Raw genomic sequence first — 22,035 nt, forward strand, 5'->3', positions numbered from 1 at the left:
TACGCATGTCCTACATGTGCTTTATAAATTTAAAGGAATCCTTAATTGTAACTGGAATCCCTGCTTAAAATTGTTTATAGCAATTCACCCAGCATTTGGCCAGCTCATGTTGTGCAAGATCAGTTATAAATAAGAAAGGACATAAAGGGACATTACTTTTGTGTGTCTCAGGCAACACATACATATGCAGATGCTGTAAAACCATGAGGATGAACCAGTGCTATATATAAGCTGCTGTTATACAAGTCTAACAAATGCTTTTTTTAAAGTTTGCGTTTGAAAAAGGTTGTCCAATGAATATAAATTTAGACTCATCGTTAAGAATGGCATGCGTTTTGTTGATACAGTCACACTCGTTAAGGATGACTGTACTAGTCCCTTTGTCAGGTTTACTGATATGTATGCCTGCGCCTTTGTAAGTTGCACATTAACTCCGTACAGACCTATTATATAGAGATGATTTGGAGTTGGGGACCACATGTAGTGTGTCAAAGTTTGCAGATGACATTAGGATGAGTGACAGCGCAAATTATGCAGAGGACTGTGAAACTTTGCAGAGGAACATAGGTACATTGAGTGAGTGGGCATAGGTCTAGCAGATGGAATACAATGTTAATAAATGTGAAGTCATCCATTTCGATAAAAGTAACAGTAAAAAGGATTATTACTTGAATGGTAAAAAGGTGCAGCATGCTGCTTTGGAGAGGGACCTGGGTGTCTTTGTGCAAGAATCACAGAAGGTTGATCTGCAGATACAACAAGTAATTAGGAAAACAAATGGACTTTTGTTCTTCATTGCTAAAGGGATTGACTTTATAAGCAGGGAGGTTATGTTGCAGATGTACAGGGTGCTGGTGAGGCCACACCTGGCGTACTATGTGCAGTTTTAGTCTCCTTACTTGAGAAAGGATGTGTGTAGAGGAGGGTGTGTAGAGGAGGTTCACTAAGTTGATTCCAGAGTTGAGGGGTTTGGCTTATGATGAGAGATTGAGTAGACTGGGATTATATTCATTGGAATTCAGAAGAATGGTGGTGGGGGGAGGAATCTTATAGAAACATAAAATATGAATGGAATAAATAAGATAGAAGTAGAGAGGATGTTTCCTCTGGCAGGTGAAACTAGGACAAGAGGACATAGATTCAAGATTAGAGGGAGTAGATTTAGGACTGAATTGAGAAGGAACTTCTTCACCCAGAGGGTTGTAAAGCTATGGAATTCCTTGCCCAGTGAAGTAGTTGACCCTACTTCAGTAAACGTTTTAAAGCTAAGATAGATTTTTTTTTTGAACAATAAAGGAATTAAGGGATGCGGTTAGAGCATGGGTAAGTGGATTAAGTCCACAAAAAGATCAGCCATGATCTTACTGCATGGTGGAGCAGGCTTGAAGGGCCAGACGGCCTACTCCTGCTTCTAGTTCTTATGTTTTTATGTATATTACCATGTACTACGCAAATGTACCTCCCAGATCAGCAGTAGGTGGCAGGATCTGTGGAGCAATTTCAAAAGTGGAAATGGAATGCTAAAATTTGAATACTGTAAATTCAAACTCAGAAAGTGGTTTATTCAATTCTACCCCTCTGGAATCAATCCATGCTGGTGGTCGCGTCACTGGTGCTGTGATGTCTGGACTTATTATATTAAATATACATCATAATATTAAAATTCACATTAGAACTATTCTGTACTTCTTTTTGTCTTTGCTTCATTAGACAGCGAACCAACAGATCTAATGTACACATTTTTATTATTGGTGTGAATGTAACTTCCAGAGTAAAGGTGTTTATGGATAAACACATATCAAGATGCCTTGATCTAAACCATTCTGTTAAAGCGCAAACAGCAAATTAATTACCTTGCCTACATTTTAAATATTGAAATTCATATAAGAATATGAAGTTGCTGTAACAGGATATTAGTCACCTTTTGAAAATCATCAGAAAAAAATTAGGGCTAGTGCAATCAGGTTGAAGTCAATTTTTGATGGCATGAAAGTCATAATTACTGTCAAAAAACTTGATGTGCTGAAAACTATCTTACAAGAGGGGTATCTCATTTCTCAAGAACTTAAGTTATGGAGATGTGATTTTTCTTAAACTTCTGTCACTGATCTCTCTTCACTAGCATCACCCATCAGTATAGGACCGATATCATAGTTGGCTGCCACCACTGAGCTAACTTGCTCTTAAAGGGAAGATGCATTGTGGCAAAGGCAGATGCTGGTGTCACAATCCTCTCTTCGTCAATTGCAACAAATGCTTTCTTTTTACTTTATTAGCATGTAGCTAAGACACTTCAATTAAATTGTAATTTAAGGAGTTCAAATGAGGGAGCCAAAATACAATACTGTAAGCAAGAATTACAGATGCTGGAGATCTGAAACAAAAAACAGAAAACAGAAGTTGATGGTGCAATTCAGCAACATATGTAGGAAGAAAGCCTTCTTCACCAGACTCAAAAGTTAACTCTGCATTCCTCACATAGATGCTGCCAGACTTGTTGCGTTTCACCAGCAATTTTTGTTTTTGGGTTAAAATGCAAGGTTTTCTTGAGGGAAAGGGAGAGGAATTTTATTATCTACTGCTCTGAAACAAAATGCAATATTAAGTAGACACAAACACAAGTAATTGTAATTTAAAATTACTTTGTGTTTGTGTCTATTTAATGTTGCATTTTGTTTTAGAGCAGTAGGTAATAAAATTCCTCTCCCTTTCCCTCAAGGTAAACACCTCAGGTGATACCAAGAAATGGTTGGAGACACTGGATACTGCAAAGGCTGCGGGCCCTGACAACATCCTGGCAATAGTACTGAAGACTTGTGCTCCAGAACTTCCCACTCCCCTAGCCAAGCTGATGCAGTATAATTACAGCATTGGAATCTACCCTACAATGTGGAAAATTGCCCAAGTATGTCCTGTGTATAAAAAGCAGGGCAAATCCAACCTGGCCAATTACCAACTCATCAGTTTACACTTGATCTTCAGTAAAGTGTCAGAAGATGTCATCAACGATGCTATCAAACAGCACCTCCTCAGCAATAACCTGCTCAGTGACACCTAGTTTGCGTTCTGCCAGGGCTGCTCAACTCCTGACCTCATTATATCCTTGGTTCACACATGGACAAAAGAGAGAAATTCCAGAGGCGAGGTGAGAGTGACAGCCTTGATATCAAGGCGACATTCGACCAAGTATGACATCAAGTAGCACTGGCAAAACTAGAATCATTAGGAATCTGGTGGCAAATTCTCCGGTGGTTAGAGTCATACCTGACACAGAGGAAAATGGTCATGGTTGTTGGAGGTCAGTCAACACAACTCCAGCACATCTCTGCAGAAGTTCCTCACAGTTGTGTCCTAGCCCAACCATCTTCAGTTGCTTCATCAATGACCTTCCTTCCATCATAAGGTCAGAAGTGGGGATGTTTGGCGATGATTGCACTCAATGTTCCGTACCATTAGCGACTCCTCAGATACTGAAGCAGTCCATGTCTAAATGCAACAAGATCTGGACAATATCCAGGCTTGAGCTGACAAGTAGCAAATAACATTTGCGTGACACAAATGCCAGGCTATGACCATCATCAATAAGAGACAATCTAACCACTGCCCCTTAACATTCAACAGTGTTACATCACTGAATTCCCTACTACCAACATCCTGGAGGTTATCGTTGACCAGAAATTCAAATGGATTTGGCATATGAACATAGTAGCTGCAAGAGCAGGTCAGAGGCTAGGAATGCTATGGCGAGTAACACACCTCCTGATGTATAAACATAATGAGTGAGCGCCTGATTTCATCCTGTAAAATTCTATGGATGGAATCTTTAAAGGGGCCTGAGTGACATGGGCTATAGCGGGATATGTGGTAGCATCAGGTGAGATGTGTAATGAGGCTCATCTCAACAATTGGGCCATCTTGCTTCATCTATTTTGCTTTTCCAAACTGACATGACAAGGTTATGCTTGGCAGGAGGTGAGATGCCTATTGGCAATCATTAGCGATTTTAAACACCTTGCTAATGTCACAATTCATTTTGTACATATCTTTTTAAACACCTTTCAAATCTATTGCAATCTGTTCTTCTTTTAGCTAGCTTTGAGTCATTGTTTATATTTTCTCTCTTTTTCTGGTTTGCTCCTCACCTTTTGCAGCATGATACACTTTTTTTCAATTCGATTTTATCTTTTACTACCTTAGCCACGAATGGTGCATCTTTCCTTTGGATTCTTTCCTACTCACTGAAGTGAATCTTTTCTGAATAATTCTAAGTATCTCCTTCAATGTGCGCCACTATATTTCAACTGACCTATCCTATAACTTAATTTTGCAGTTCCCTTTAGCCAGCTCTGTTTTCATACCCTCCTAATTATATTTAAATTTAAAATGCTAATATCAGCTTCATCCTTCTTTCCCTCAAACTGAATAATATATTCAAACATATCATGATTTCTGCTCCTAGTGGCATCTTTACAATAAGGTAGTTAACTCATCTCATCTCACTTAACATTACCAGATCTAATAAGATCTAGTGGGCACTAGAAAATGCTGATGTAAGAAACTGTCCCAAAAACACCAGGTGAAGTCATCATCCAGGCTATCATTGTTAATCTGATTAGTTCAATCTATATGTGATTAAAATCCACCATGATTAATGCCATATCCTTCTTACAAGCCCACTTTTTTTCAGTATACTCTTCTTACAATGTGATAATTACATAGCTCTTCCACAAGAAACTTCTTACATTTACATTTTTTCATCTCCAGCAAAACTGATTCTATATACTGATTTACAGAATTAAGATCTATTGTACCAATGTCCTCATTAATTAGCAGAGCTACCCCTCCACTTTTGTAGTTTCCTACCCTTCCTAAATGTAATGTATCCTTGGATATTCAGGCTATAGTCATTCTGCACTTCTGTTTGTCTAATGGCTAGCAGAACACAAATTAATTCAAATTGCACTGTAAATTAATCTGCTTTATTACAAATGTTTCAGACATTCATATATAGAGAGTCTAGTTTTGTCTTTTTACAACTTTTGTAATCTTTAGCCCAGTGCACTTTTAGATTTGTGTACTTTGTCCCTTCCTGTCACAGTCTGATAATCCTTTATCTTTTTGCAGCCTGCCTTCTGTTTGGTTCTCTGCTCAATTTATTACATCTTCCCAAACTTAATTTCTCACCCCACACTATATAACTTAAAGCTCTCTCTTATACCAGGGTTTTATGACTCACCAGAATATTGGTTCCAGCACAGTTTAGATGAATATTATCCAAATGGTAGAGTTCTCAGTCTCCCAAGTACAGATACCTGTCCCCCATAAACCAAAGCCTATTGTTCCCACAGAGATCTTTGAGCCAAGCATTTAACAATCTATTCTTACCTACACTAATTTGCTTGTGATTCAGGTAGTAATCCTAAGATTCTTGGCTTTGAAGTTTTGCTTTTAAATTTAGCCCTAAGCCATCATGCTTCCTTAGCCATCGTGCTTCCTACAACACAGGATTTGTAGAACCAAGCCAGATCTTCACTACAGAGGCTTGATACACTATGACTGGAGCAAAATGAGAACCTATTACTACTAGTAATAAGCCACTATGAATCCATCAACAGAAACTTCCAAGCTCCCATCTTCCTTTTTATAAACGAGAGAAAACCTGTCTGGGATGGCACGGTGCCTCAGTGGTTAGCACTGCTGCCTCACGGCGCTAGGGACCCAGGTTCAAATCCAGCCTCTGGTGACTGTATGGAGTTTGCATATTCTACCTGTGTGGGTTTCCTCCAGGTGCTCCAGTTTCCTCCCACTCCGAAGACCTGCAGGCCAGGTGAATTGGCCATGCTAAATTACCCATAGTGTTAGGTACATTAATCAGAGGGAAATGGTTCTGGGTGGGTTACTCTTCGGAGGGTCGGTGTGGACTTGTTGGGCCAAAGGGCCTGTTTCCATACTGTAGGGAATCCAATGTAATCTTATTTGTTTTTAGGAGTCTTAGCACTTGATGCCTGTTCTCTTTAAAACATATCCACTTGTGGACTGCTAGAGGTGGAAAACAGGGGAAACATCCGACAATCTCTCTCCAATTAATTATACAGTTTTGTAGGATCTGCTTTAAAAATATAGGCTAGGTATTTTAATATATTCTGCTTGGATGTACTAGGGATGTGGTGGTATTGGCGTAGGATGAGGGTGGGCTGTGATGTTGGTTCAGGTTACATAAGTTGGCTACATAACTGGAGTGTACTGGAGAATCAATCCCATGGCATGTGTTCACTCCCCATACGGCTGTGGTTGTTCATATAGGCCATGTCTCCTCACCATACCTCCGTGTTTATGGAGTGAACCCAAGCTATACATAACCATAACTCGAATCAAGAGAGATGCTGGTGTTCCTTTGTGGATTGTGACTCCTCCCCCATGTGAGTGCTCAAAACTTATCATTTTATTGCTTTGCAGTGATTCTCAATTTCGTATGTGTTTTCACAACTGATTAATAGTATTTTGTAAATGTCATTATTTCATTGAACATTTTGTCCCAAATGTATGTAAATTTATTTTTCAAGGTCACCAGTATATAGGTACAGAAAAAACGAAGTTGGGGGGTTGAACAAAACAGAAGATTTTAGAAATGTTTATCAGTTTTTGCACTGATTCTTCAGTTTAGTTTTTTTTTGTTGCTTATTTTCTCTAAGTAGTTAATACTACAATATCACTAACTTCATCTGTGTGAACTGAAATCACCCTGTTCTTGCCTGGGGTTTCAGGTACTCTCAATTTGGAAATAATTATTACTAGTCTGATTTTAAGCCTAAAAATGACTGATCTTCAATTGGAAATTGTTTAAATTGACAATTGTTCAATTTTCCATCTAACATTTGCAATTATCTGTGAAGTAATTTGGCTGTAATATGGACGGGATTGTCACAATCTTTTCATTCATTCACTCCCAAGTTTGTTTTTTCTTTCATGAGATTTTTTTCCAAAAGACAGATTATTGGCTCATTGTCTTCCGATGTTTCGTATGATCTGTTTTCTGTGCCGTTTGTAATTATAGTGACTTGCTATTGGTTTGCATTCAGAGGGACAGGATAAAGAAGTAATTTCTAAGTTTGACTCAGCTGGAACAGGAATTAAACCCGCACTGCTGGTGTTACTTCGAACCACCTGCATCTGTCTAACTGTGTTAATCAACCCTGTAATCTCTGTTTACCTAATCCCAATACCTGTATTTTTTGTGTTTCTTTTACAGGGTATGGTAAATGAACTAATTTCAGGCCCTTGTCTTGCACTTGAATTCCAAGGAAATGACATTCAGAAAGCATTTAGAGAATGCTGTGGACCATCAGATCCTGTAAGTCAAACGTTATTGAATAGATTGCTGAACTTTACTATACCATAGCAAGTTTATAATATATTTTTGCCATATCATTCAATGTCATGTTTTTTAGCCTCACTATCTTGTATTTTGCATTTTTGAGGTTTACATTTCAAATGTCTGATCTAAACAGTCATCCAGTGAGTATTCGTTTCCATATTGAAAAGCATTCATTTTATAATCATGATTGATGGTATGATCATATTCACTTTAAAATGAAAGGTAAGGCCTTGCATTTAAATTGGTATTCTTCAATCAAGCTTCAGTCCACTACAAACCCATCTGCCATGATTTTCCTTTTGCAACTGAAGAGGTCGGATTTATAAAAGTACCATACCAGTAAAGGTCAGGAGATAATAGAGTTACTTGCTGAATTATGCCTGAAGATCATTTTAATTGGATTGTGTTTTGTATAATCTGCTTGGAGCAAGCAGATAGTGAAGGCAATTTTATGGCTTAAAAGGTTTTGATACAATCAGGCTGCTATAATTTACCAATCTCATCTTTCTGAATAAGCTGTACAAAAAAAACTTACCCAGGGAACAGGGAGAGGTTAAATTGGCAGTGAGGTCACCTGTGACACTTATGTATCTCCTGGTGGCTCAGTCATTCATCAGGAAGAATGTGTAAATGTAAACTGTGAATTTAAAAGGTGCAAAGATGAACTGTCTGCCTTCTTTAAATGCAAGATGAGCAGTGTGGTAACTCAACATGTTGAAACATGTTTGTAAGACTGATTCCGCATATACAATGTTATTTAATGCAGGCATGGAGGGTCTTGACCATCAAAGAGACCTCCGCACCACCTTCTTTTGGTAAGCACATAAGCTAAAATGTAACAGGGCTTTAGCTGCATCAAGTAATGCAGCAGTGGAAATCCTGTACCCCAAAAGCAGCCAGCCTATCAGTGGCTGGCAGTTATATATTGGAGGTAGGATCAGTAGGAACAATAACTGCTACCTGCCAGAGGCCCAAAATCATCAAGGAATTCCAGGGCAAAGGTAAGTGAGGACAGGATATAAGGCCAGGAGTTGTTAGCGGCAGGCCCCCCTCATTTCCCTAATTCCTCCTATCTTCCTGTTGCTGGGTCTTCGATCAGAACATGAGTGCCTTTGTGCAAGGGACAACTACTCTGCACCGAGTCTGTTTTTAGATTTCTATAAGACCACTACCTGCCATTAGTTGAATATCAGCAGTGATGGATGAAAGCCTAAATACAATTGACAAAGGTCAGGAGGTTATCCTTGAGCTGTCCTGCTCTATACTTATTTGGAGAAAAGTTGGAACAGTGGTGCGGCTCTGCTTTTTAATCTCCTACCTGCTGAAATCTTACCTTCAAGTGTAAAATTGTTTTGGAGCATGGAATTAAATTTGCCCATAACGTGGTGATTGGAGCTGTGCCACCTTGACACAGTGCAGCAAAAAGATAAGTTGCACCAGCTAAATATGGAGTGACACATGTTCTCAGAGATGAAAGTGAGATGTAACAGTGGGAATTGGGGCTTTGTAGAAGTTCATCGCTAGCACCTAAGCCTATGACCTCCACTGAAAAGATTGGAGGATGTCCTTCTTTTCCCTTCACGGGATTATGTGTAGTCTGTAGCCATACTATACCATCTTCAATGGGGCCACAGTTTTAATTACATTGTTAATTCATCCTTCTCCTATTCTGCCTGAAATATAAAACCTTGCATGTGAATACCCCTATAAACCCTGATGTAATGGCTCCATAATACAGTATGAGAAGCAAAAAACTTTCCCTGTTTGAAATCATTGATAGGCATATAACAGAATCCTTTGTTAAGTATACAGTGCTTAAAGATATGTTATTTCTACCAAAAATTGTATTTCAGTATTTGTGGACATTCAAAGTTTGTCAACCACTTCCTGATTTCCAAATTATGCAGGTAACATACTATTTCCTATGGCTTAACTTCTGTCTAATGCAATTCTAGGGTAAATGGCAGAATTTCTGAAACAGTATCTTTGTGTCTCACTTTCAATCCATGTCATGCATGCACAATTAGACAGCACATTTTAGAATGGTATTAAAACTCAAATGGGATGGGAAATCAAGCTGTACTACTCCACAAGCTGCACCAAAAATGTAAATATTTTATTTGATCAAAATTTTGGAGAATTTTTTTTATATTATTATCCAGGATAAAAGAAATATTCTCTAGAATTCTGTAATAAATTAAAAAATAACTTGTTTATTGGAAACAAACACACTCTTACAGTATCTGATAAATCTGTTTAGCAACTAAGCCACAATGTGGAATTAAACTACATCCCTTAAACCCAAACACTCATGCTTACATGACAGACAAGACAATTCAGCCCTGTAGAAATTAGACATCTTGCACTTCAATCTCTTGAGATTAAATTATTGACAGCCATAGAATTAATGAGGTCATCAAATCAGACTTTAGATGAGAGTCAGGAAGTAATCCTGATATTTGACCTAATTGAGTTTCAACAATATTTCAGTAAAGAAAGAGATATCCTGGTAGCTGGTTCTGCTTTAGTATTTTCTTCTCATTTTGGTTAGGAGAGACAGAGAGAAATTGAAGACTGCAGATGCTGGAGATCAGAGTCAAGAGTGTGTTGTTGGGGAAAGCAGGTCAGGCAGCATCTGAGGAGCAGGTGAATTGACACTTCGAGCATAAGCCCTTCATTAGGATTTTCATCAGGTTTCCTGATGAAGGGCTTATGCCCGAAATGTTGAAGAGCCTGCTCCTTGGATGCTGCCTGACCTGTTGTGCTTTCCCAGTAACACACTCAACAGGAGAGACAGAGTCTGGCTTTCTGCTGCAAGCTTCTTGATGTCTTTTCTTACACTAACACATAGTTATACTTGAAAATTAACACGTTCAGTCCAGCGGCTTTTAGGCAAACTTCAGGACAGATGCTCTTTCAAACTAGTTTGTCCAGATATTAAAGTCATATAACCTCTTATCTCTCTGAAAGGCTTTGCTTGCCTTCTCTGCATAAAAGGTCATTTGACCTTTTTTAAACTAAGTGAAGCACAGCGCACTTTAATATTTTTGACTTTTTGGTTTCAAGAAGACCCTCCTCAGTCTGGAAACTATATCTTAGGTATATGGTATACTATCACTACCATCAATATATTACTTGTGCTGCTTTCAAATAGGAATTTATTTTAAAAGGATTAATTGTTGAACAGCAAACTTGAAGAAATAGAAATCAAGGAAGGCAGTCAGAAAAAAATAGTGGCTGCTATATATTCATTCTTTCTTGTGACCCAATTGCCTATATGTTGTAATATTTGATGCATTTTCCTCTGGTTAGGAAATCACATGTAGCTGTGACTCCTGTTGCAACCTACCGACCACAGATGTAATGAGTTTCTTGAGTTGAGAAATGGACAACTTCATTGTTGAGGAAAATCCAACACTTTGTCTCATTTCACTTGTTATTTGAGTCACATAGCAATTTTGCCATGAGGGTTAGTATAAAGCTTTACTTATTTGCTCCATTTCGGAAGGAAATAATGACCATCAAGCAAATATGAATAGGAAAATCAGGTGAATGGGTCACAATTCATATTCCTTTTTTCGTTGTTTTCTAAACCACCAGTACTTTTTATAGTAATATATTTGGATGAGCAGTAATCCAAATATCCAAATATGATGAGTACTTGCTTACAATATAGTTTCAATATATTTTATTGAAAATGTGTGCAATAGATAATGAACAAGCAATTATTTAAATTAAACCAGCACTATTCCTTGAAAAACTTTGTTTTTGATATTTATTACCCACTATTTACACATAGTATGATGTTATTATCTAGCATGTTTGGCACATAATATTTTGTGTTTTAAGTATTCAATTGCATTTGACCTGTGTACACGGAAATACTTGAAATGAATAAGAATGACAAAAAATTGATGCTTTTGTGCACTAAACACACTGTGTTAATATTGAGAACTGTGGCTTAAGATATGTGAAGAGAAAAAGACTGGTGAAGACTAATGTAGGCGCCTTGCAGTTACATTCAGGTAAATTCATAATGGACAGCAAAGAAGTGGCAGGTCAGTTGAACTTTGGATCTGTCTTCATTAAGGAGGACACAAACAACTTTGTGGAAATGCTAGGGGACAGAGGATCAAACACGAAGGAGGAAATAAAGGAACTCCTTATTATTGGGGAAATTGGTGGGATTAAAATCCAATAAACGTTCCCGGGGCCTGATGCTTCGTGTTCCAGAGTACTTAAGGAAGTGGCACTAGAAATAGTGGATGCATTTTGGTGATCATTTTTCAGGATTCTCTAGACTCTGGAGGGGTTCCAATGGACTGGAGGGTAGCTAATCTGACCCCACTTGGTAAAAAAGGAGAGAGAAGGAAAATGGGGAATTTAGGCCAATTAGCCTGACATCGGTTGTGGGGAAAATGCGGGAGTCAAGATTAGAGTGGTGCTGGAAAAACACAGCAGGTCAGGCAGCATCCAAGGAGCAGGAAAATCGCAATTCTTGATGAAGGGTTCCTGCCTGAAATGTTGATTTTCCTGCTTCTCGGATGTTTCCTGAACTTCTGTGCTTTTCCAACACCACTCTAATCATGACTCTAATCTCCAGCATCTGCAGTCCTCACTTTCACCTGGGAAAATGCAGGAGTCCGTTATTAAGGATGTAATAACTGAGCATTTGGAAAGCAGTGACAGAATCATGCCTGGATTCACTAAAAGGAAATCATGATTGACAAATCTTCTGGAATTTTTTGAGGATGGGACCAGTGGAGTGGTTAAGGGTGAATCAGTAGGTGTTGTGTATCTGGACTTCCAAAAGGTTCCATACAAGAGATTAGCAAAGAATATGGTATTGGAGTAATATATTGATATGACTGGAGAACTGTTTGGTAGACAGAAAGCAGAAAGTTGGAATAAACAGGTCCTTTTCACAGTGGCAGGCAGTGATGAGTGTGGTGCCGCAGGGCTCAGTGTTGGGACCCCAGCTGACTGCAATATCTCCAAATTTGCAGATGACACTAAGCTGAGTGGCAGTGTGTGCTTTGAGGAGGATGTTAAGAAGCTGCAGGATTAAATGGTCAGACTGGCTGAGTGGGCAGTACTTGACAAATGCAATACAATGTGGTTAAATGTGAGGTTATCCGTTGCGGTTGCAAAAACAAGAAGGCAGATTCTTATCTGTATAGTGGCAATTTAGCAAAAGGGTGAGGTGCAACGAGACCAAGGTGTCATGGTGGAACAGTCACTGAAAGTTGGCATGCAGGTGCAGCAGGTGATGAGGAAACCTAATGGCATGCTGGCCTTCATTGCCAGAGAATTTGAATTTCATGGTAATGCTGCTGCATTTATGCTGGGCCTTGGTGAGGCCACTCCTTGAGTTTTGTGTGCAGTTTTGGTCTCCTAGTCTGAGGAAAGCCATTCCTGCTGTTGAGAGAGTGCAGCAAAGTTTCACCAACTGGCTTGTACTTGCTGGAAATTAGAAGAATGGGGAGGAGTGGGAAATGTATAAAGCCCAGATGGAACTGGACAGGCCACATGCAGGAAAAATATTCCTGATGCTGGGGAGGTCCAGAACTAGGAGTTACAATCTAAGAATAACAGGTAAGCCATTCAGGACTAAGATCATGAAGAATCTCTTCATTCAGAGAATTATGAACCTGTGGAAATCCCTCCCATAGGAAGCTGTTGGGAGCTAGTTCATGATATACTCAAGAGGGAGTTGGATGTGGCTCCTGCAGCTAAAGGGGTCAAAGAATATAGAGAGAAAGCAGAATTAGGATACTGAGATTGCACAATCAGGCCTGATCATATGGAATGGTAGTGCAGGCTCAAAGGGCCGAATGACCAATCCACCTATTTTCTATGTTTCTATGTTTTTAAACCTTGCCCAGACTTCTGCCTCGCTGCCTGCCAAAGCAGCTTACTTTTAATGTTTTGACAATTGTCTCATTAAAAGGCACAAGCCAGCACTTGGAGTCTATACATGCCTGTAGGCATTCAATGAATGTTGGTTGTAAAAGTCAAATATTAACTCAAATGCTTTCTTGTAACATTAAATAATTCTTGTCCTTTTTTTAAAAAAAAGAAAGCTATTATTCTAATTGATCATTTAATCTTCCTTTATTCTAAGGTGTATGTTTCACCTTCAAAAAAGATTAACAGTATGAGGCCATCTGCTATGGATAGGTGGACTTCTCTTGGCTGTAATGAAATGAAAGCCAATTGATTAATCTGGTTTCCAGTTTACACTGGTATCTTTTCATATTTTAGACCAGAAGTAAGTTTGCATTAACAAGCAAATGCTGGTACAATGGCATTGTTGTACTATCAATCTCAGTCATGATTAAGCCTTATGCTAACCAACACCTCAGAAGATTCTGACAGTGAAAACTGAAACAATTCTCACAGTCATAACTAAGCTCATCTGAATATACATTCCTGAGCTTTCAACCATTGGTCATGAAAGCTCAAGTGCTGACTTTATGCAAAATTTGTGGTTATTTCCAGGCAGTTTTGATACAGAACCATCCGTCAGAATTTTGGAGATTGATGTGGCTGATGCCATCAGCTGAAGCCCAAATCTTATTGTTTAAAAAACTGTCATGTTGCTTAATGAATGTGCACCTATTTCACCATGTATTTTAATATTTTTTTTTAATTCATTCAATCCTGCATTAAGTTTATACCACAAAAACATTGCCAGTAACTAATGCAGGTCAGAAAGTGTGCAAGTACAAAAAGGCAACGGGAAGGAAATCTAAAACTATGACAAATCTGCACCTATTGTATATTTATTTGAATGCCCTCTGAATTTAACAACTGTATTGGCACATTGTTCCAATTGGAACAATTAGCCCTTGTTCTAAATGAACGTTCTATTATCTTAGATTGATAGGATTTGTATTTTCACGGGGATTCTCAAATTGTTCACTTGAACTTTCAGCGATCTACAGAATCCAAGGGAAATAAAGTAAACTGTGTTACACAGTTTCTGCAGAATTTCCAGGAATTCTCTGCTGCAGTTAAAATAGACAATTGGGAGAACCCTTGTGGACATTTAAAACACAATAATGTATTTTCGTAATCATCAGATGTTAAAATCTATTCCTCTTTCTTGAAGATTTCAAACACGCTAAATATCATTGAGGCGCTTAACAATTGCTCTTAAAGTTTTTAACATCTATTTCCAGATGGCATAACCTACATTTTCATAATGGTTTCACTCCACAATGAGGGTTAACTGAGCAAAACCCAACACGATTTTGTAGAGTACTGACATTCGTGATTAAGTTTTTCGTTGGTGGCTACTACTGGTTTGATTATTTGCATAGGTAAATGAGGCCTTAATGGGGATGCATATATAAATAGGGACCTTAATGAAAGTTTGCTGTTTTTCCTCTACCTACCTGGCTAATTATGAGGTCATCAATGTCAAATCTATAGGGAAATGGGTGTAATCCTGCAACGTGGCCCCAAGTCTTGAGAGACTTTAAAGAATGCAAATTAAGAATTATTTGTTAATGATTTTATTTTTCATTTATTCTTTGTGACAACTGTTGGGCCACTGGCATTTTTGTCTAAACCTCATTCCCCTGTACTAGTTTATTGATAGGCAAAGAAAGGTCCACCAAAAGGATGCAAGCCAAATCAACCTTCTTCTAAATCAACCATGTTCATGGAATGAGGTCATTACTGGCAATGCCAGCATTTAGAGTCATAGAGTCATAGAGGTGTACAGCAAGGAAACAGACACTTTGGCCCAACCCGTCCATGCTGATCAGATATCCCATTTGCTAGCACTTGGCCCATCTCCCCCTAAACCCTTCCTATTCATATACCCATCCAGATGCCTTTTAAATGCTGTAATTGCACCAGCCTCCACCACTTCCTCTGGCAGCTCATTCCACAAACGCACCACCCTCTTTGTGAAAAAGTTGCCCCTTAGGTCTCTTTTATATATTTCCCCTTTCACCCTAAACTTATGTCCTCTAGTTCTAGACTTCCCTACCCCAGGGAAAAGACGTTGTCTATTCATCTTATCCATGCGCCTCATGATTTTATAAACCTCTATAAGGTCACCCCTCAGCCTCCGACGCTCCAGGGAGAACAGCTCCAGCCTATTCAGCCTCTCCCCATACCTCAAATCCTCCAACCCTGGCAATATCCTTGTAAATCTTTTCTGAACCCTTTCAAGTTTCACAACATCCTTCCGATTCTTCCTTACACCAGAATTTCACACAATGTTCCAAAAGTGGCCTAACCAATGTCATGTACAGGCACAACATGACCTCCCACCTCCTATACTCAATGCTCTGACCAATAAAAGAAAGCATACCAATCACCTTTTTCACTATATTTTTCCATCCCTAATCTCTTTAACAAGATGATGTTGAGTCATTTTTTGAAGTGCTGCTAACCATGAATATACTCCCATAATATTGTTAATGAAGGAATTATTAGGTTTTGACCCAATGATAGTGAAGGAATGGTAATATATTTCCAAGTCAGGATCTTGTATGACTTGGGGGGAAATCTTGCAAGTTATGGTGTTCTCACCTGCCAGCTACCTTTATTTGTCTAGGCAGTAGAGGTTGCAGGTTTGGAAAACAATATTGAAGGAGGTTGTTGCAGTTTTGCACAATGCTGTTACTGTCCACCTGGATTTAAGGTGGCTGACTTTGGTTCTGATCAAGCTTTGTCTAAAAATGGTCTTTCTTTCTGTCTTGAAAGTTCTTTCTTTGCTCTGGATTACATCGTGCACCTTGGGTGTTGCTGGAGTTGCAAGAATCCAGGCAAGTGGGGAGTATTCCATTACATTTCATTGATTTATGGCATAATGATGGAAGGATTTTGAAGAATCAGATAGTCCATTACAAAAAGCATAACATTTAACCTCTGCCTCACTTCTGTAGTCAGAGTATTTATGTGGTTGGTCTGGTTAAGTTTGTGGTAAATAGTGATACTAAAGGGACAAAAAACTGGCAAAACCCCAGGACTTGTGGACCTTCATCCAACATTTCTTTAAAAAGTAACTACAGAGATGATAGGAAGAACCAGTAGGTAGGCTGGTAAGAAAAGTGACTTTTTAATTTAAAGACATATAAGTTGAACATCAACATTTATAAACAGACTTTGGGTGGTGTTGTGCGAGGCACAAAGGAAGTTAACTTGCAGATATAAACAGTTTAAAAGGTAAATGGCATGTTGGTCTTTATGACAAGAGATTGAATGATTAAGGAAGTTTTGCTGAAAAACACACATTTTGTCAAAGTTTTTCATCATGCATTCATCAGAACATTCAGTGCTGGTTTGATGCCAAATGTCTAGGCCATATGTCCAAAAATGGTGGATCATATAAGGCAGCATATCCCATTGGCAGTTTGCAGCAAGCAAGCTACTGACTAATTTATGCTTGCAAATTTACAGTATAATGGCCAATATTTGATGTGATTCTGTAATTGCACAACATTTTCTGAATAATCCTGAGTATGCAATGAATTATGCTGGCAACCAATTTAGTACTGTCGGTTGAGCTTACATATTTGCATGTACTAGAAGTTACATATATTAATGCACTTCGCCCTGTTCTTACCTGTCAGAAAGAGTGTATGCATATATGGTATCTGTTTCAGATTAACAAACTAGGTGATAGCCATTTGATTCATAATCCTGAATGTGTGAAGAATTGGTTCATTACTCAGAGTCAGCCCTGTCTTCTGCACTTGCATGATGGCCATCATTCAGGGTGGCATCATCCTTTTCTTTTCATTTAATCAATTGTCACTATTCTTAAATAGTAGGAGCAAGATGTCATAGCTTTCAACTGATCTATTGGATATGGGAATGCTTAGGGAATCCAGGGAATTGAGAAGGGGATCTTGTGGGAATTGCTTTGGGACGTGGTGCTTGTTGTGGGAGTAGAATGCTTCTTCTACTGTTTAATGTGTGTAACCTTGACATAGGTACAGTTGCAGGTTAATTGCAATACTAAAATGTTTTACCTACTCCAGAGAGCATCACAGTGCTGAATGAGAAATGAAACCCAGTGTCTGCCTCTTCTAAAACATCACCATCCTCCTCCAAAAAATCCCTTTGAATCATAGAGTTAGAGACGTACAGCACGGAAACAGACCCTCTGGGTCCAATTTGTCAATACCAACCAGGTGCCCTAAATTAATCTCGTTCCATTTGCCAGCATTTAGCCTATATCCCTCTTAAACCCATCCAGATCCACTACCTCCTCTGGCAGCTCATTCCATACATGCACCACCCTGTGTGAAAAAATTGCACCTTAGGTCCCTTTTAAATCTTTCCCCTCTCATCTTAAACTTAAGCCCTCTAGTTTTGGACTGCCCCATCCTGGGGAAAAGACCTTGGTTATTCGCCCTAACCATGCCTCTCATGATTTTATAAACTGCTATGTAGTCACCCCTCCAACACTCCAGGGAAAATAACCCCAGCCTAATCAGCCTCACCCTGTAAAACTTGTAAATCTTTTCTGAACCGTTTCAACTCTGGTGCTCAGTACTCAGCATCAACAACTGCCGATTTCCAGACACCATCCGCTTCATCCTCACCTACATTTGTCATCCACAGACTTCTGCTCCCAAGAACGCTGAGCTGCTTAATGCCGTGATAATGTTTGAAGCACTGTAACCAGCCCAATGATACACTGTGATACACCCAGTACCACTTCAAGGTTACAGCCACTTGATCGGCGAATCATTGCAGTTATGAGAAAATATTACCGCTGTGACAAGTTACATGCGGTCCTGGGTGAAGTCAATGCTGACAATGGACTACAGGAAATCATTAAGGCATTCACAATCAAGGATGCTCTATTCATGGTTGCTGAATCTTGGGACTGCATCAAGCCATCAACAGTTGCAGACCGATGGTACAATAGTTTGTGTATTAGGAGCCGTGCCAGTGAAGCGGACACCCATCCAGAACAAAGCATAACCACTGACATCACCGACAATTGCAGACTGATGCTTGGGTGAACTATGACACCGAAATTGGAACAGAGACACTCACCGATGATCAAATAATCAACGTAGTCGCAGAGGAACAGCAGGAATGTACGAATGGTGTGGATAGCAAGGAAAATCTGATACCGGCACCACCTCCAATCCTCGTTAATGAAGCTATTGACAGTTTGTGACTTTTCATGGAGTGGTACGAAGCACAAGATGAGGTTGATGCTGTTAAATTGATGCATCCTCGTCACATGTTACTGTTCGCGAAAAGAAAGATAGCACTTCCTCAAGCAACAGCGACGGGATGATTTATTTGGAAATAATAACCAGCCTCCATTCAATGAATTCTTTTTATTGTACAGGTACAGAAAAAGTGATCTGAGTTGTAAAATGTCATGAATTTTTAAGCAATATATGGTGTTTGTTCAGGTTTTAGTGATCAAATGAAATAAAAATGCTGTAAGCATGCTTTTTAATGCAATTATGGGCAGTGCAGTTTCCTTTGTTTAATGTCAAATCAATTTACCGAATAATCAATTATCCGAATGAAAACCTGCCCGCCTAAGGACTTTGGATAATCGAGGTTCCCTGTAATAATATACTGTTCCAATAAAACACATTAAAATTATATGAACTTAGTTTCAAAACCATACAGCGGCTGACATTTTCGGTGCCTGTCTTCTTTTGGGGTCATTGGATTTCCTTTTACTGTGAAGGTGTTTCATATGACAAAGAAACCTTTGATAGAGAGTGTTTCAATCTTTTGGGTCTCTCTCCCCCCCTCTCTCTCTCTTTCTCTCTCTCTCTCGGGCAGTTACTCTCTGATTTTCAAAATGCCTGCCTTTTTTTATATCCCCAAAATTGGATTGTCTCATTGGTTCAATGTTGGCAAAACAATAAATTCAAACTCAATTGGGTTTTAGTATCCTGGGGCATAATTTAAACTGGTTAAATTCAAATTGTTGTTAAAATGGCAACCAACTCAGGTATCCATTTCATAGCCAAATGTTATATATTTTCAATTTTCCAGTATGCTCTGGGACTGTTATCTAGTCATATGGCATTGATGCTTGTAAGGTCTCAGTGTAGAACAGCATTCACTCTCTTTTAAAGGTACAGTGCACCTCTTCAAATTCATAACAATGCCTCTAGCCTACCATCACTCCACTCACAGTATTTATATGATCTTTTGATCTCTCTGCCTGTGATTCTCTTCACTTCGCCTGATGAAGGAGCAGCAGTCTGAAAGCTCGTGATTTCAAATAAACCTGTTGAACTATAACCTGGTATCGTGTGAGTTCTGACCTTGTCCACCCCAGTCCAATACCGGCAACTTCACCTCATTTTTGAAGGCCTCTCACTTTCCAACCTTACCTTTACCTGTGAATAGCCACCCACAATCAACATTTGAAAGTTCTTGCCTAATACTGTCAAAATTTGGCCTTCCTCCTAAATAGAAATGTAACTTTTAGATCAGGTCTCTCCTTTTCCATAACTGTAACTTTCCCATAATTTCTATAAGAGACTTACTTTACATCTTGGTCCTCCACAATCCTGGGTGTCCTTTGAGCAGCAACCATGGAATCCTCTGTGGAACTGTTGAGTATAAGAAGTGGAATTTCAGCCTGGGATCTTAATTGAAACATAACCCTTGCTTCTGGTGACCTTGTCAATGCCTAAAAGGCATTAGGTTCAGCAGGCTTTATCAAAAGTATCTTTTGCTGGCTCTCCAGCCAGTAGGCAAGAAATCCTCCTCTCCCTGCCTCAACAGAATTTTGCACCCTGTGTGGATAAAATAGATTTATGGTTGTTTTCTATATAATTCACAATTCTGTCATCATTTATACTGCTAGTATCTGATGGGCAACAGGAAATGCGCCAAAAGGAAAATAGCAAAGAAGAAAAGATGTCACCTTTTGTTTCATAGTTACCAGACTCTGAGATCAGTTCATTGAAGTTCACTTCACCAAACATCCATACTTTGTCCAATTCATTGACAGTCTCCCAATCCTTTTCATAGTCTTTACTGTCACTATATTTTGGTTTATCTTTCCGTGTTTTAAGATGCAGTGGTGATGCTATAGAATACATTTAACTGTATTTTGTAACAAAATACACGTGACAATAAATAAAGCAAATATTCAAGCCTTCCTTCTGTTCAATCTTATAGGTCTTGCCTTCACTTTGTTCTCTTTCTTTAGGTACAATGCCCTGAAAAGGTGTTGATCCATGGTTGTGCTGTCTTTTGCAGATGACTGACCAAAACTCTTTCCTCTTCATATTGCCTATGTATTAGAAGAATTTACAGGTTGTTAATCAAGTTATTTGGCCATGCTATGAGGGCGTCTTTAGTGGCTACAGGTCCTGGAATAGGGCTGTAATTTAGAGATTTTGGCTGCCCATTGCACCCATTGCACCACAAAATGTCCTTCCTCACTTCAATATGAATATAGTATCATGAAATTCAAACCGAAAGTAAATTTATCTAATATTACAATTCTACCTCTGCAATTAAAGAAAAAAAATGACAAACAATAATTCAGTCTTGTACAAGTCCTTACTGTTTGTTTTGTTTGTTCCTCCCATTCTAAGGTTTTCCTAGTGGCTATCCATTGAGAAGTTGAATGCTGCAGAGCTTCCATGAATTGCATTTCAGATGGCATTTGTAGGCGACCTTGAGTAGCTGTGAGATTTGGGGTCTCGGTCTGCAGCATGTCAACATGAACCTTGGCTGTGAAGAATAAGCTCTGTGACACTAACAGGGCCACTGGTAGAATAAGTGGTAAAGGATTAGTCATCTTGAAATAAACAGCAGGTACATCTCCGATGATATCTTAGCCAGATCATTGAGGTTGTGCCTCAGCATCCTAGAACCCTGATAATGCAGGAAAAAGCAGATGGTATAACAGTACAAATGATCAGTGGCCCCTAAAACAGACAATCTTATGAGCTGCCATGACATCTGAGAACTGTCAGGTGAGACTCCATGACAGTAAGCATAATTATGTTGATTGAATTGACCACATTGTCTCTGTAGGGTGGAATGGTTGATGAGCACTGTGTGAAGCTTTGGCACCACTTGGGACTGAACTCCTACTTGTTATGCAACGTATATTTGAATTTTCAGAAGATGTTTGATAAGGTACCACATGTTAAGCTACTTAACAAGTTGAGCCCATGGTGTTGGAGATAGTGTATTACCATGAATAGAAGATTGGTTAATTAATAGAAGATGAGTTATGATAAGGGAGCATTTTCAGGATGGCCACCTTTAGTTAGTGAACTACAGGATTTAGTACTGGGGCCATAATTATTTGCAATAAATATTAATGACTGGGATGAGGAAAGTGAGCGTACTGTAGAAAAGTTTGTGCATGACCCAATACTAGGTTGAATGCAAGTGCTGAGGGTGGCAGATACTGGAGAGAGATATAGACAGGTTAAGCAAGTGGGCGAAATCTTGGCAGATGGAATTTAATGTGGGGAAAATGTGAAGTTTTATACTTAGCAGGAAGAACAAAAGCTGCAAGTTATTTAAAGGAAAAAGACTGCAGAGAGCTATTGCACAGAGGTATTGGGAGTCCTTGTGAATAAATCATAAGAAGGTAGAATACAAATTTAGCAGGTAATAAGGATAGCAAATGAAATGTTAGCTTTTATTTCAAATGGAATAAAGTATGCAAATAG

At 38.9% G+C, this 22,035-nt stretch overlaps 1 protein-coding gene across 7 annotated transcripts in view; it reads left to right on the forward strand.

Moving 5' to 3' along the window:
- Nucleotides 1-22,035, forward strand: part of nme7 (NME/NM23 family member 7) — a 140,129-nt gene that overhangs the window by 97,851 nt on the left and 20,243 nt on the right. Inside the window, exons 9-12 of one of the 7 annotated variants that reach the window (XM_043700894.2) lie at nucleotides 7,250-7,351; nucleotides 9,229-9,282; nucleotides 16,100-16,161; nucleotides 17,966-19,101. In XM_043700894.2, coding sequence (XP_043556829.2) covers nucleotides 7,250-7,351; nucleotides 9,229-9,282; nucleotides 16,100-16,161; nucleotides 17,966-18,005 — 258 coding nt within the window. In that variant the 3' untranslated portion in view covers nucleotides 18,006-19,101. Of the gene's footprint in view, nucleotides 1-7,249; nucleotides 7,352-9,228; nucleotides 9,283-16,099; nucleotides 16,162-17,965; nucleotides 19,102-22,035 lie in introns of those variants that run through there. The other 6 variants (XM_043700896.2, XM_043700891.2, XM_043700893.2 and 3 more) reach the window with 6 other exon arrangements.

Source organism: Chiloscyllium plagiosum, unplaced genomic scaffold, assembly GCF_037043375.1.
Source record: "Chiloscyllium plagiosum isolate Xiang-an unplaced genomic scaffold, Cpla_swu_hap1 HiC_scaffold_12, whole genome shotgun sequence".
Classification (NCBI taxonomy): Eukaryota; Metazoa; Chordata; class Chondrichthyes; order Orectolobiformes; family Hemiscylliidae; genus Chiloscyllium; species Chiloscyllium plagiosum.